Genomic DNA, 17,065 nt, shown 5'->3' with positions numbered 1-17,065 from the left:
ATCTGCCCTAAATCTGATAGGTAAAAACAAAGCCTCTGGACCGGATGGTTTTACAGCTGAATTCCTTTTCAAATTTTGGGATTTCTTCAAGGATAAATATCTAGAACTTTTTGAAGACTTCTACAATAATGGTAAGTTAAATTCATGCATAAAAGAAAACTTTATCAGCCTTATTCAAAAGAAAAAGGATGCTACTCGGGTATATGATTTCAGGCCAATAAGCCTAACCACTTTGTCTTACAAATTAATAGCTAAAGTGTTAGCGGAAAGGATGAAAAAAGTAATGTCAAGCATAATAGAGGCTTCTCAAAGTGCTTTTATCGAAGGAAGACAAATTTTAGACCCCATTCTTATTGCAAATGAAGTGGTTGAAGACTATCGTTCCAAGGGGAAAAAAGGGTGGATTCTAAAACTTGATTTAGAAAAGGCCTTCGACAGGGTGGATTGGGAGTTTCTTGAAAAAATTCTGGTTGAGAAGAATTTTGACTCAAGATGGATTATGTGGATGATGGGCTGTATTTCTAACACAAAATTCTCAATCTTCATAAATGGAAGACCTCGTGGCAGAATTCAACCTCAAGAGGAATAAGGCAAGGTGACCCTCTTTCTCCTTTCTTATTTCTACTAGTCAGTGAAGTCCTAAATGCATTACTTTCCCAGTTTCAAGAAAAAGGCAAGTTTGAAGGTTTTATTGTTGGCAAAGATAGAATTCATGTTTCTATTTTACAATTTGCGGATGATACTCTAATTTTCTGCCAAGATGACAAAGAAAAACTCAGCAACCTAAAGAAAATACTTGAATTATTTGAGTGGTGTTCGGGGCTGAAGGTAAATTGGGAAAAATCAGCTTTATGTGGCATCAATATAGACCATTTCAAGTTACAATCAGAAGCAGCCCTCCTAAATTGCAAGGCTGTCCCCACCTCCCATTTATGTACCTTGGCCTTCCTCTAGGGGGATACCCTAAACAATTAGCTTCTTGGCAACCAGTGATCGACAAAGTCTAAAGCAAACTAGACAAATGGAAGAGATACAACCTCTCAAGAGGAGGTCGCGCCACCCTATGTAAGTCAATTCTTTCTCCTATACCAACTTACTATATGTCACTTTTTCAGATGCCAGAAAAGGTGATTCAATCTCTAGAAAGAACATTAAGGGATTTTTTTTGGGAAGGGCATTTTGGAAGTAAAATAAATCATCTGGTTAAATGGAGCATAGCTTCATGGTCCCAAGAAGATGGTGGACTCGGCATTGGGTGCTGGAAACTCAAAAATCAGGGCCTTCTAGCACAATGGGGGTGGAGGTTTTTCTTTGAGGTTAACTCACTTTGGAGAAAAGTTATTATTAGCATTCAGGGAAGAAGTAAGTTTGGTTGGCATACTAATGGTAAATTTTCCAGCAGCCTTAGAAGCCCATGGATTAATATTTCAAGATTTTGGTTAAAAGTGGATTCCTTGGCAGCATTCAAGGTTGGTAATGGTGAAAGAATAAGCTGTTGGAGAGATCCTTGGTTGGATTTGGTTCCTCTAAAAATCTCATTCCCTAATCTTTTCTCTATCTCCACCAAACCCGAAGGTTCATTACAAGTTTATTGGGATGAGATTTCAATATCTTGGACTTTTCATTTTAGAAGACTGTTAAAGGATGAAAAGGCAGAAAATTTCCAGCTTCTGTCTGGAAAACTCAATCACTGTAAACTTAATTCGATTCCAGATAAAAGACGGTGGTCTTTAGAACCAAGTGGGGTTTACTCAGTCAAGTCTCTTGTAAAGCATCTATCCTTCTCCTCCCCAATTGGTCAGCCACTAGAATCAGCATTATGGAAGTCTAAGAGCCCTAGATGGGTGAATATTTTGACTTGGATCATGCTGAATGGCTCTCTTAACAGTGCAGATATCTTCCAAAGGAAGTTACTTACTCACTATATTTCTCCACAGGTTTGCACTCTTTGTTGGGTAAACTCAGAATCTCTCTTGCATTTGTTCTTCCAGTGTGTTTTTGCAGAATTTTGTTGGACATCTCTCTTCAAATGCTTTAATGTCAGCTGGGTTCTTGATAATGATTTCAAGGCTAATGTGCTTCAACTCTTGATCGGGCCACGTCTGAAGAAGAAGCCAAGATTACTTTGGACCAACGCAGTTAAAGCTTTATTATCAGAAATTTGGTTTGAAAGAAATCAAAGAGTATTTCAAGACAAAGCTTCTTCTAGTTCAGCTAAGTTTGATATCGCCCATATCAACGCCTCCTCCTGGTGCTCGCTTTCCAAAGCTTTTCAAGACTTCTCTTTACAAGACATCAACCTCAATTGGAAAGCCTTTATTTTCCCGCTCTCTTGATTTTGTAACAGCATAATAATGGTTATTATTTTCAGTTTAACTTTCAGATAATCATTTGGTTGTAAGCCTTGTCTTTTGCAAGGTCCTCTTCATTTTGTACTTAGCTTCGGATTCTAGTCGTTCTTGGAGATGATGAGAATACTAGGGAGGTGTCAACCTAGTTGAGATGTCCTAGTGCATTTGCTGATCTGTTTTGTGCTTTTTAGTGTGCTTGTTTGTATTGCACTTTATGTTTGTTTCCTTCTTGTCACTTGTAACATCTTTTCATTATCTTAATGAAGTGAATTGTTTCTTGTTTACAAAAATGGACAAATCTAAAACTTTCTGTCTTTTCATGCCATGATTTCCACTCAATTTGATTGTAAAATCCAAGTCCTAAGAACAGACAATGCTCAAGACTATTTCAATTGAATCTTGGTATGTATCTCTCATCCCATGGCATAGTTCACACTAGTTCATGTGTGGACACTCCTCAACAAAATAGGATTGCCTATAGGAAAAATCGACATCTTCTTAAGGTAGCAAGGTCTCTCATGTTTTCCTATAATGTTCCAAACCATTTTTGGGGGGGAGGCCATTCTCACTGTAAGCTTCCTTATCAATTGATGTCCTAGTTGTGTTCTCTCCTTTAAATCCCCTTGTGATGTTCTCAAAATTCACCCTCAATTCCAAAATCTTTCCTCCACATTACCTCTCTGTGTGTTTGGTTGTTCTGCATTTGTTCATAGTCATTCTCTTCATCGGTCTAAACTTGATCCCAAATCCAACAAGTGCATTTTTCTAGGTTATGCATCCCATCAAAAGGGGATTTTATTCCCCAATCACTAGAAAAATGTATACCTCTATAGATGTCACATTCTTTGAAAATCAGTCTTTCTTCACAAAGTTCCAAATTTAAAGGGAGAACATGAGAGAATTTAAGCCATTGGAAGTTGATTCTTTCTCCGTCACTCTAAATATCCCCATCACCACTAAAGTCTCATCTCCTACCATAAATGAGCCATTTATTCTTGAGTCTAACCAATCTCGTAACCCCTGATGCATCGAAAAACCGAACACCTATTGTTTATAGGAGGAGAAGAGAGGTTGCCTCACACAACCAAGAATGTCAACCACCTAAACCGGATTCATTATCACTGAATTTCACTTGAGAGGATGTTACTTATATGGCACCTCTAATTGATGGTTTGACTCTACCAATTGCTCAAAGAAATGGTGTTAGAAGTTGCACCAATCATCCTATTGAAAAATATGTTGCATATGGGAAATTATATCTTTCTTATTAAGCATTTGTGACTTAGTTGGATAGTATTCAAATCCCACAGACCATTCATGATGCACTTAAAGATCCAAAATGGGAAAGGCAGTGGATGAAGAGATTAGAGCTCTTAAAAGCAATCGAACATAGACTCTTGCAAAGCTACCACATGGAAATAATCTAGTTGGCTGCAAATGGATTTTCACAGTCCAGTACAAATCTGATGGAAGTGTGAAACGATTTAAAGCTAGACTTGTTGGCAAAGACTTTACCCAATCAGATGGTATAGATTACCAAGAAACCTTTGCTCTCGTTGAGAAATTAAATATTGTCCATGTTTCGCTATCCCTAACGGTAAATCAGGATTGGTCTCTTCACCAACTTGATGTGAAAAAATGTCTTTTTAAATAGTGAGTTTGAAGAAGAGGTTTATATGCAAATTTCTCTCAAAATGGAAGACAAGTCTAATGGTAATCTGGTATGCAATTTGAAAAAGTTTTTGTATAGTTTAAAACAATCTCCTCATGCATGGTTTGAGAAATTCACCAAAGCACTGATTAAAGATGGTTACTATCAATGTCAAGTTGATCATACCTTATTTGTGAAATCCTCAAATTATAAAATTGCAATTTTAATTGTATATGTAGATGATATTATCATTACAGGGAATGATTATGAAGAGATTCTCAACCTTAAAAGGATACTTGCAACCAAGTTTGAAATCAAAGACCTAGGAAGTTTGAGGTACTTTTTAGGCATGAAGGTGGAACGATGTGTGATTTCTCAAAGAAAATACATTATGGACTTATTAAAGGAGACAAGAAATCTTGGGTGTAGACTTGCAGAAACACCTATGGACCCAAATCTAGTTTTAAACCCAAGGGAATGTATCAAAGACTTATGGGTAAATTAATTTACCTTTCACATACCAGATCAAACATTGCATACTCTGTGAGCATTGTGAGTCAATATATGAACAACCCTGGTGAACAACATCTTGAAGTTGTGAATAGAATTTTGAGATACTTGAAAGGCACTCCAAGTCTTGGACTGTTATTCAAAAAGTCATTGAATAGATTGGTTGAACTTTATACTAATGCTAGTTGGACCGGAGAATTAGCTGGAGAATTAACTGATCGAAAATCTACAACTGGCTATTGCTCCTACGTTTGGGGTAACTTGGTCACTAGAAGAAGTAAAAAAACAAGCAGTTGTAACAGTAAAGCAGAAGTTGAATATAGAGCTCTTGCTTTGGAAATTTGTGAAGGTAAGTGGATTCAAAAATTGTTGATAGAACTGAAAATTGATACTCATAACTCAGTTACAATATTTTGTGACAGTCAAGCAGCCATGAGTATTGCAAAGAACCCTTTGCATTATGACCAAACAAAACACAAAGAGCTTGATCGTCATTTCATATTTGAGAAAGTCAACAGTAACACAATAGAATTATCTTATGTGTCATCTCGTGATCAAATTCCAGACATTCTCACCAAAGCATTACCAAGAAAAACTTTTGAAGATTTCAAATCCAAGCTTGGCTTGTACTCTATATACAACCCAGGGGGAGTGTAGATTTATTCCTTTTTTTGTGTAAAATATTGTTTTTTCCTTTCTTGTCTTATTTCCTTTTCTATATTTTTTGTATTATGTCTGGTGTATTTTGGAGTTCATGGAATAATAGAAATTAATTTTCTCCCAAAGACTACAATTTATCCTAGAAGAGAGTGCCTACTCTAAGCTTTCAGCAAGAACTTTAGCAATAATTTTATAAAAGGAGGAAATCAAGCTGATCAGTCTTAAATCACAAACTCTAAAACATTTCTTCTTTGTAGGGGTTAGGCATATATAGATTTCATTAGTTTTCTTGTTAACAATGTCATTTTAAAAATAAAAAATAAAATAATAATAATAATTTTAAAAAAAAAAAAAAAAAAAAACTCTTGGAACACCCCTACTATGTTTGATTTCAAGATGTTCCTAGATTTTTTATAAAACTCCCCCGACAATTTCATTTGGTCTGGAAGATTTGAGGCTGCCTAGACCTTTAATGGCCTTAAGGATTTCATCTTTCTGTAAAGGTCTTTCAAGCATCGAGCTACTTTGGGGATCGAGGTCAGCCCAATCAATCCCTTCAAAAGTAGGGCTCTCATCTTTAGAATATAAACATTGGAAGAAGCCTATAGTTTTTTAGTCTTCATTCTCTCTTTCCGAAGACAAAAGGTTTCCATACTCATCTTCAATCATCGAAATGACACTGCGATTCTTTTTTGTCGAAGCCCACAGGTGGAAGAAGGATGTATTTTCATGACATTCTTTTGCCCACCTAATCTTAATCTTTTGGCTAAGAGTACAGTACTCCTTAACAGCGAACTCTCTATTAAGTTAGATTTAAGGGAAAGTCTACAGCCCTCTGCCCGATAAAAGGACCCCTGCTCCTCCTCCATATCAATTTGCTCAATCTGCTGCAAAAGATCATTCTTCTTATCAGCAACACCTCCAAATACTTCCTTGCTCAAAAATGTACCCATACCAAAGAGGGAAATCCATCGACTTCATTTAAGTGTTACTTAAATCGAGCATTTTTGGGTCAATATCAACTATTACTTGTTAAGCTCAATTAAATTTTACTTCCATGAAATAGAGTTCGCCTGATTGAGAAATATCGAACCTTATATCAAGAGGGAAGTCATTTATTCCCTACAAATTGCCTAGCAAAGGTTTCTGTGCTATCAAAAGTGGACTCACACTAAAGAATGGGCTTGAAAATTCAAGACAAGTTGTTTGGTAATCAAGATGCTTGAAAAATTAAGATCATCAATTAAGGAAGAGATAGATTGAGGTGATGGAGTCTCAGATGAAAATGTGTTCAAATATACAGGAGGGAGTTACTTGGTCTTATTAGTATGGAAGACAAAGAGTCGTTTCATAAATGTATATTAAGTGGTTAAAAGAAGAGAACAAAACTCAAGTTTTTCCATAGACACCTCATGGAATGGAGGAAAATGTTTGCATCAGAAATCATTTCAGTGATGGGAGAAACTCTACTGGAAGGTAAAGATATTTAGGGAAAAAAACCATTAGGTTTTTCAATATGCTTTACCGGAAAAAAGAAAGCAGGCAATTGGAATTGGTTTGGAGACCCATATCAGTGACTCAGTATTGATAATGAAGATTTTTCTGTTTTTCTATTTTTTATTTTATTTTTATTTTTTTAAGAGAAACTGATTTGATTAATGTTATGAAATATAGAAAAATAAAAAGGGTAATTGCAATGGGTAGCACTTTTAAGTCTAATAATTAAGTGTACAGCAACATTTTAAAGAATTGCAAATATAACAAAATCTATCAGTGATAGGCTATCGCTGATAGACTCCTATGAGTGATAGACTTTATCGTTGCGTATCAACGATATAGTCTTTCACTAATAGACTTCGAGAGTTTGATCTAAATTTTGCTATATCTACAAATTCTTTTGCATTGTGCTATATCTGCTAATACTTTGGGTTAAATTGCAACTGGCCCAAATGAAAATTAAATGAAGGATACAAAAGAAATTCTTCCACTTAGCAAAATTCTCATCAATGGAGTAATTACAATTAAAAAAAACAAAAAAAGGGTTAAGCTTGCACCAAGTAGCTGCTGTGTATAAAATTAGGTGAAAAAGATAAGTGTGATTCCCCTCCTTCCCATTGAAAGTTTTATCGTTCCTAATTCTGGCTGCCATGAGCATTTGTGAAGAAACAAGTCTCCAGGTCCAAATGAGTTCTTAAGTGGCTGGGATTTAATATAGGAAGATTGCGTGGGATGATCAAAGACTTCAATAGAAATGGGTGCCTAAATGCTTGCAATGAATAGAAATCAATTTCATATAAAAATAAAAAATAAAAATAAAAATAAACCCTATTAACGATGAAAATATTATCTTCCAGTTAGTCTCACTACTTCTGTATATAATGGTTTGTATAGTGTTAGAAGAATGATTGAAAAAGTAAATGTCGTCTAGTGTTGATCCTACACAAAATGCTTTCTTTAAAGGCAGGCAGACTTTTGATCTGATTTAATTGTGAAGAAGTCAAATATATATATTTGGATATTCTAGGACTGCTGAATGATAAAATTCATGTAAGTGATGAATGGAATGGAAGGGAATGGAATGGAATGTTCATGGAGAAAAATAATGCATGCAGCCCTCCGTGTAACATTAGTACCTCCAGCTTTAACAAGGTCAACAAGGTCATCCCTGAGAATGACTAGAATGGCACGAGGAATGGACCCCACACCCAATACTTGTGTACTCTCCTGAATTTTTATCTCTTGGTAATCATGGCGTACGACAGAACCTTCCAAGCACGCAAAATTTTTCCCTTCACATGGTTTTGCCCCCTATAATCAAAGTCAATAGATTAGTCCGATCCACAAAAGCTTGCAATAACCAGAAGAATTATATTAGATAGACAATTAAAAGGACAAGGATCCAATCAAATCTTGAATTCATCAACTCAGAAACATGGTGCTAAATGAATTCATAATAGTTTACTTATAAATTCTGAAGCATAAACCATTTGGATTGGACAAGGAAACAAATGAGATATTCAGAAATAGAAAGAAAGAATTAGGAAATGCCGTAGTAGGATCCAATTAAATTTTAATCTAAATTAACTGCAAATATGCAGTTACTTTCATTCATGTTTTCTTATCATTATTGATGAAAATAGAAGAGGAAGGAGAATAGAAACACACGAATAATTTACATGGAAAACCCTAGGCCAGGGAGAAAAAACCACGATCTAGACTAGTTTTTTATTATTCAAGTGATACAAAAGTACAAGAAGACTTGCTCAAATAAATAGACAGACAGGAAGCCCTAGGCCCATAAGAGAATTAAAAATAAGCCCCTAGGGCAAACCAACCCTTTTCGACACTCCCCCTCAAGTTGGGGCGTAAATATCAATCAGACCCAACTTGCTGATACAATAATCAAAACTCTGTCTTAACAACCCCTTTGTAAGGACATCTGCAATCTGCTGATTAGAAGGGATGTAGGGAATACATATGCTCCCATTGTCCAGTCTTTCTTTGATGAAATGTCTGTCAATCTCAACGTGTTTGGTCCTATCGTGCTGGACCGGATTGTTGGCAATACTTATTGCTACTTTATTGTCACAGAACAATTTCATTGGAAACTCACTGTCTTGTCAAAGATTTGTCAATACTTCAATTAGATTTCTTCACATATCCCTAAACTCATGGCCCTGTACTCTGCTTCTGCACTACTTCTGGCAACCACTCCCTATTTTTTACTTCTCCAAGTGACCCGATTGCCCCAGAAAAAAGTGCAATACCCAGACATAAACTTTCTATCAACAGCAGACCCAGCCCAGTCCGAATCAGTATATGCTTCTATGCCACGTTTACTAGATTTCCTAAACAAAAGGCCTTTACCAGGAGTGCCCTTTAGATATCGTAGAATGCGTTCGACGGCTGTCATATGTTCCTCGTAGGGAGCTTGCATGAACTGACTGTCCACACTCACGACATAAGATATATCAGGTCTCGTGTGAGATAAATATATCAACTTTCCGACTAATCACTGATATCTCTCTTTACTGACAGGAGCTCCATTGTTAACATTACTTAGTTTGGCATTATACTCCATCGGGGTGTCTACAGGTTTACACCCAGTCATTCATGTTTCTTTGAGGAGATCCAGAGTATACTTTCGTTGTGAGACAGAGATACCCTCCTTCGACCGAGCCACCTCCATCCCAAGGAAGTACCGCAATTTTCCCAGATCTTTAATTTAAAATTCTTCAGCCATCTTTGTTTTAAGTCTCGTAATTTCATCAGTATCATCACCGGTCAGTACAATGTCATCTACATACACAATAAGTACTGAGATCTTTCCTGAACTAGACTTCTTTGTAAACAACGTGTGGTCTGAGTGCCCCTGATCATACCCCTGTGCTTTAACAAACGTGGTGAATCTGTCAAACCAGGCTCTTGGAGACTGTTTCAACCCATACAGTGACTTCTTCAATCTACAAACCCGATGCTTAAACTGGTTTTCGAAGTCGGGTGGAGGGCTCATATAGACTTCTTCTTCGAGTTCTCCATTAAGAAACACATTCTTCACATCCAATTGGTGCAAAGGCCAATCTTTATTAACAGCAACAGATAATAGCACCCGGATCGTATTGAGTTTGGCCACAAGAGAGAATGTCTCAGAGCAATCAATACCAAAGGTTTGAGTAAAGCCTTTGGCTACCAGTCTCGCCTTGTATCTGTCAATCGAGCCATCGGATTTGTACTTGACAGTAAAAACCTATTTACATCCAACCATCTTGTGCCCCTCAGGAAGAGCAACCTGTTCCCATGTTCCATTTTTCTCTAGGGCTCTTATTTCTTCCATAACCGCAGCCCTCCACTCGGGAGTTTCCATGGCAACTTGTATATTACTTGGAATCATTACTGTATCTAGACTGGTAGTCAAAGCCTTGAACTCAAGAGATAGGTTACTATATGTCATGTAACTATGCATAGGAAACTTTGTACATGACCTAGTCCCTTTTCTCAAGGCAATTGGAAGAACAAGAGACGCATCACGGTTTTCCTCTTCTCCACGTTCCTTACGGCAGCTAGCCATCTGATCTATGGATCTTTTGTCAGAAGGACTTCCCACACAATCACCTTCCCTTCCACTATTCTCATTTGCTAGAGTTATTTCCTCAGGGTTGTCTTTTCCATCAGTTTCTCCATCCTCCTCAGTTCCCCATATTTTCTCATTATCTGCATCAATCTCTATATCTCTGTCCATTCTACAATTATCAGTCTCAACACAATCATCAATATCACAAACAGGGATATTCATACCTGGAACTGAGACCGAGTCAGACTCATGAACTGGAGCCAGAGAGGCGACAAGCGGCACTGTTTCCTTCCTGAGATTCTTCCTGTAGTAAGTTATCCAAGGGACTTGATTAGTGGGAAGAACAGGACTAGGAAGAACAGGGCTAGGATGTTCAGGTTCAACTGACATCTCTAGGGGAATGGAGTACGTGGACCAGTTAGCCTCTTCACTAAGACGCTCCCCTGAAGAGGACTAACAGGGAAAAACAATTGATCCTCGAGAAAAGTGACGTCCATAGACACAAAGTACTTCCGAGACGAGGGATGATAACACTTGTACCCACGATGATGGAGAGGGTACCCAACAAAGACACATTTCTGGGCACGAGGAGTGAATTTCGTACGATTGGGACCATGGGTGTGGACAAAGACAACATATCCAAACACTAACAATAGATTGGGTTGTCTGCGACTGGATCTCGCCGAATACTATATGCACTTGATGAATTGGGTTGTCTGCAGCTAAAGGGTGGTTGGGTATCGCTCAAATCTGGGCGCGATCCGATCTGTCCGTCGATGGATTGGGTTGTCGTTCCGGCGGCACTCATTTGTTGAAGAAGACGAGGTAAGGCAGTCTCTAGGTATTGTTGAACAGTTTCCTTAATCGTGTCAGCTATCTCAAAATTCGTCGTCAAAGGAGACTCATCAATGGTGGCTAGGGTTTCATGGCCTAGGGTTTCGTCCCCTTGCTCTAATACCATGATAAAAATAAAAGTAGAAAAAGGGAAAAACACAAAACTAATTTACGTGGAAAATCCTAGGCCAGGGAGAAAAAACCACGATCGAATCTTATTATTAAGTTTCACTGAAATACAGAAAGACTGCTCAAATAAATAGACAGACAGGAAGCCCTAAGCCCATAAGTAAATTACAAATAAACCCCTAGGGCAAACCAACCCTTTTTTCAACACTTGCCATAACAAGGATAATTTATTGAAGTACAACGTTACGTCCATAGTCTCTTGCTTACATTCATGGACTTGCTTGCATAAGGTATAAAGGCGGGATGCATTCTGCTTCTTCGAATACAACTGTTGTACTGCATCCCAAATGTCTTTGGTAGTTGCCATATAAAGTAACGGTCTGTCAATCTGAGGTTCCATGCTACTCACCAGAATTGGTCGTAGCAATGAATCTTCTGCTTTCCAAATGCGTTCGTGGGGGTTACTGGGTTCAGGTTTGGGTATCTCCCCAATTAGATAGCCAAATTTTTGTCTTCCTTCCAGAGCCATTCTGATGGATTGCGACCAGGAGAAATAATTTTGGCCATTCAACTTTTCTCCAATAATAATTCCTACAGAATGTCCCATTGATCCAAATAACAAATTTGCAGTAGGTAAAGAATGGAAAGAGTTTACCAGGTTCTCGGAACATAGTTGTAGATTGGACAGCTCCAGTTGAGCACTTTGTGAGTTTGTGCCAAGAACTGACCCAAAATCTGCAAGTTGTTGCTGAAGAAAAAGAAATCTGTTTTTAATCTCATCAGAACACACCCCATTCACACCTGCCGGAGAGTTCGCCGGAAACATAACAAGACCGACACCACTGCAGTCAAAATGTGAACCGACTGATCCACCGCCGAAGGTTGTTGGTCAGAGACAATGCCGACGAAGCCGCGGCTGGTCGAGCCAAGGAAATCGTCGCGACTTCCTGTCTGTACCCGAGGCTTTACCGTGAAGAATTGTCGAGTTTGGACGCTATCGACAGATCTGGTGTGCGCGGAAGGCTGGGCTTCGATCAGATCTGGTCGCCAAATGTCGTCTACACTCGGGAGGTCGACAGATCTGCTGCTAAAGTAGGGTTGGGCGTCGATCAAATCTGGACGTCGAAACCCGTCTGCACCCGGAAGATCGACGGCTCCGATGGGATTCTTTCCGCGCGTGATCGGAGTGTCGTTGACGTATCGGGGCTGGGTGCGTTCCTCTGCGGCCGGCCACGACTCAGTCTGTCCGCGATTCTCCTTAGCTGGGCGCGACCCGATCTGTCCGTCGATTGATTGGGTTGTCTGTCCGACGACACTCATTTGTTGAAGAAGACGCAGTAAGGCAGTCTCTAGGTACTGTTGGACAGCTTCCTTAAACGTGTCAGCTATCTCAAAGTTGGTCGTTGAAGGAGACTCATCAATGGCGACTAGGGTTTCGTCGCCTTGCTCTGATACCATGATGAAAATAGAAGAGGAAGGAGAAAAGAAACACATGAATAATTTTACATGGAAAACCCTAGGCCAGGGAGAAAAAACCACGATCTATACTAGTTTTTTATTATTCAAGTGATACAGAAGTACAGGAAGACTTGCTTAAATAAATAGACAAACAGGAAGCTCTAGGTCCATAAGAGAATTACAAATAAGCCCCTAGGGCAAACCAACCCTTTTTTGACAATTATTTTTAATAGTTAGTTAAAAAAAGCTAAAATGTTTTGGATTGATCTTTTAATATTATCTAAATAAATTTAAAAATAAAAAATAAATAAAATGTCTTCAACGTGTCTGTGTCCTACATTTTCATTAATTAGCGTGTCCCGGTGTTTGTTTCGTATCGTGCTCATGTCCCATGTTTGTGTATATGCTTCTTAGAATAAAAGGACTGTTGGATTGCCAAAATGCTGAGAGGACGAAGAAGAAGAAACCAATAGCAATGAAAGACCAAGATCTCCTTTACTTCAATGGAAGAATGCTAAAATAGGAGACTTTCCAGAATTAAAATCTTCAACCAATATTAACTGACACCCATAAAGAGGAAATAAATCTAACCAACTCCCAAACCTCCTCCCTCGACCTCTCCACCCCACAAAAAATTATAGAGTTCCTCTTAAGCCAACCCCATAACATGGCAAAAAAATCAAAAATGCAAAGAGCACCTCCTCAAACATCGAACAACACCCGCTACTACAACCAACGCAACTCCAAAAGTCAAGAAATATTCCATATATAGCTCATAAAGTCACGATCCCAAAGCAACTGGTGTAGATCCTCTGCCCATCTCCTACAAAGAACACTTTATTGAGGTAGTAACACCATGGAGAAAAAGCCTCTCGATACAATCTAGAGTATTCACTCTCCCATGCAACAATTGTCGGGCAAAGAATTTCACTTTCTTAGAAATTTTAACTTTCTAAAAAGAGGCAAATGCCTCCCTCAAGAAGAGGTGTAAAAAATTGAAAGAAAGAGCTACTAAAAAAGCCTTCAGGAGGGCATAGGAACCAAAATTTAAAATCTCTTCTCCCAGAACGAGTGAGCTGGTTAGAGATAATGGAAAAAGACTGGCCCACCTCACCTGTCTCCTGGTCAATAAGGAGATGACGGAAAAACCCAAGGAAAGAGAAGAGGAACTATAGATGAAGGAAAAAATACAAGCCACAGAATGCAACTTCTTATTAGATAAATGATAAAGATGAGGGAACAAAGCACAATAGGGTTTCCTCCCACCAAGAAATCCTCACAAAAATAGGTCTTCAGCCCATCCTCGATAAAGCATTTGAACACCCAAGGCAATGACTAGGGGCTCTAACAAAAGCCTTTATACCTGCCTGAGACCCATTCAAAAGGACTCAGGGCCAAAGAAATCCATATAAAAATTGATGCTCACGTTGCTCATAATCAAGTTTCACGTGATCACATTGAAGATCATTTTGTTGCGTGGATCAAATAGTTGATCATCCCACAACACCATTACAAAGCTCAAGATTTAGCTTCTTGAGCAAAACCAGAGTTGTTGATCCACACCCTTGTTTGAGGGGATGGGAGAACATGTTGCTAAATGATGCCACTGGACTTAATGTTATTCTCTTCCTCCCTCAAAACACTGAGCAACTGAAATGTGTCACGCCCCCTGCTGTAATTAGTGCCAAGACCATATTTTCCGGCATTTAATGATATGCAATAATTCCAAGTTCTGTGACATTCATTGGCCAATCATGTAACAGTATTTTAGCTCTTAGTATGTGTACCTTATGTACAGGCTGAGTTAGTATTACTGTAATTCAGTTTTCTCATAAACCGATACATTGTGGCTAGCTACAGATAGAAAGAGAGGCGCTTCATAGCAGGTTGCTTAGTACAGCCACAAACCCCAACTATATGTTGATTAGATTAGACCGAGGATTTATTAGAACCATTTGGAGCAATATGTTAGCATGTTGGTTCATAGGCATAATACATGGGAATTTGAAATATGAGATCATTTGGCAGGTATGTGGAACGAATAATTATGAGACGAAAGACATTAAATTAGAAAACCAAGTACCTGAGAAGGACAAAATGATGGTAACTGTATTGAGTTTCTAGTTTCAAGCTCTGGATAAACTGGGAACCTTCACAGAGCAAAGTAAAACTGTTAAAGAAATAAGAATATAGAAATGGTGAGTACAACGGGCATGCTAGGTTATCACTTATCATTAGCAACTGAACAGTGATATGCTATTCTTTTATATATATATATATATATATATACACGCACGTGCGCGCGCACACACATATGCATACATAAGAAACAATTTAAATGATAGATGAAATTTACAAAAGGGATGGATAATCCATAATGGTTACAAAAGGCTTAACCAATTAGAAGAAAGGGAAGTGTAACGATATGAAACAAAAAGATTAGAGGAGATCAAAGAATACTTCAAAGGTGTGCTATTTGACCAAAAAAAACCCTTTGATTCTTCTCTTTCCATATAACCCAAAAGAAGGCCATGTTGATGTGTACCCACAGCATAGCTTTGGCATCCTTAAAAAGGTGGCCCAAATAAAGATTAAAATCCAATGCTACATTAAAAAGGTCGAGGAATAAAATTTTATGTCAGAATCATCACAAGAGTTATCCTTTTTACTTTATGTAAATGGATGTTCCACCAGATTTCAGCTACCTATTAAATATGAAACATCAAGAACAAAGAACAGTTATATCATGTAGTACTGCAAGTCTATCTCTGCTTCCTTGATAAGCCCCTATCCACACTGATGGTGAAGGATTATCTATCAGTGAACATGGACCATTCAGTGTAGCTCCAAGCTTTCATGGTGAAAGGAGGCTAGCAGGACCATGATTGGGGAAGGGGTAAGGCCGTGGGAGACTGTGGACGAAAGGAGAGGAGGCCATAATGTTCACAGCTATCACATTTATTACAGTAAAATTGAAATGCAGAGCTACCAAATACCAAATTACTAGAGTTTCTTTTCATTCAGAAAATATACGATAGTTCTCTGGCCCGTTCTAGCTAATGTCATTGTTAATTCAGCAATGATATTAGCATTAGTAATTGAACCTAAGGGCTTGGAAACTTCCCCTCCTCCGTCCCTAACATCCTATTCAGAATTAATACAACCGAGTAAGGAGAGGAGGAAAAGGTGGATCATACAATTGGGGTCCCAAAGATGGTTGAACCGAATCATAACATGGTGAAAACTCGAACCAGCAAGGTGTTGTGTGTAAGTAAATGCGTAGACGAATGACACTTGAAACACAAGTAAATTCAACTCACTTGTGCTTGCATTTCCGGCAGATATACCACCTCTCCCCCTCATACATCTTAATTGCCCCAGATCGGATTACTGTCCCTTTAAGTGTGAGAAGCACTCCACGATGCTTCACTCTGACAGACCCAATACTTGGAAAAGTCTCTAAACCAAGCAGAACGCGAACAACAACACTCAATCAACCGAAGCCCAACTATTGACAGAAGAGTAGTCAACATTTCAGTAGTAAAACACAGAAACAGATAAACACCTGCCAATTCCAGGGGGGAGCCAGTGACGTTAATGCGAACATGGATGAAATCTTTCTTAATTCCGTTTTTCGAATCACCCAGAATGATCTTCTGCAACCACCATCACAAAAATGAACATCAATAATCCATGAGGCGAGCATAAGTAAGCTTTTGCAAAACTATTAGATTACAAACATGAGCCCAAACAGCTGCATCGTCAAAAATACGCAAATACTCGGTCGGACGGGAGAAGAGAAGACGAGCAAGAGGTGGGTCGTCGTCCATCAGCTCAGCGAATCTAAAGGAAAGAAGAAATGCGCATGAGAAAAAGAAAAAAGAGTGAAACAAGGAAGGACATGGAATTGCTTACTCCACAAATATAGGATAATGGAGCTTAGGATCAGGGGAATGAGCAAGGGAGTTGAGCTGATCAGAGTGGTGGCGAATTAGAAACGTAGCGAAAGCCTTGAGGGGACTGGTAGGAGGATCATCCATTGCTGCCAAGGAGATGTCCATGGCTGACCTCTGAGAAGTCTGAATGGCGGAAGCACGAAGATGTGTTTGGGCGGGAATTGCATTATATAGTATAGTGTTGAAGAAAATCCACTACACAGTCCCAGCACGGAACCGGTTTTTTTTTTTTTACCCTTTTTGGCTAAAAACTTAGTATCACTTGGTTCCACTCTTTGGTTTCTTTCACTTTTGGTTAAAATTCATTCTTGACCTCTAGAAAGTAAAATTTTAGATCGTTTGTTAACATTTGGTTTTTAGTTTTAAATTTTTTAAAATAAGACTACAAACACTATTAGAATATATATTAACTATTGAACGATTTTCAAATATAGCAAATTAAATC

General features: G+C 38.4%; 1 protein-coding gene across 8 annotated transcripts in view; it reads right to left on the bottom strand.

Moving 5' to 3' along the window:
- The window catches only part of MCM9 (minichromosome maintenance 9), a 62,203-nt gene extending 45,438 nt beyond the window's left edge, over nucleotides 1–16,765 (bottom strand). For all 8 annotated transcript variants that reach the window (XR_016529869.1, XR_016529873.1, XR_016529872.1 and 5 more), the window contains exons 1-6: nucleotides 16,580–16,765; nucleotides 16,405–16,507; nucleotides 16,230–16,320; nucleotides 15,985–16,123; nucleotides 14,748–14,814; nucleotides 7,806–7,980 (exon numbers count right to left, since the gene is read on the bottom strand). Coding sequence is in view for 2 of the 8 variants with exons in the window: in XM_039030953.2 (XP_038886881.2) it covers nucleotides 7,806–7,980; nucleotides 14,748–14,814; nucleotides 15,985–16,123; nucleotides 16,230–16,320; nucleotides 16,405–16,507; nucleotides 16,580–16,725 (721 nt within the window). In the remaining 6 variants the exon portion in view is untranslated. The remainder of the gene's footprint in view (nucleotides 1–7,805; nucleotides 7,981–14,747; nucleotides 14,815–15,984; nucleotides 16,124–16,229; nucleotides 16,321–16,404; nucleotides 16,508–16,579) is intronic.
- Between the last annotated feature and the right edge of the window lie 300 nt (nucleotides 16,766–17,065).

The sequence above is a fragment of the Benincasa hispida genome, chromosome 5 (genome assembly GCF_027475165.1).
Source record: "Benincasa hispida cultivar pf3 chromosome 5, pf3_genome.v1.1, whole genome shotgun sequence".
Taxonomy (NCBI): Eukaryota; Viridiplantae; Streptophyta; class Magnoliopsida; order Cucurbitales; family Cucurbitaceae; genus Benincasa; species Benincasa hispida.
Note: the sequence above shows the minus strand (reverse complement) of the source record. Positions and strands in the feature narration are given on the sequence as shown.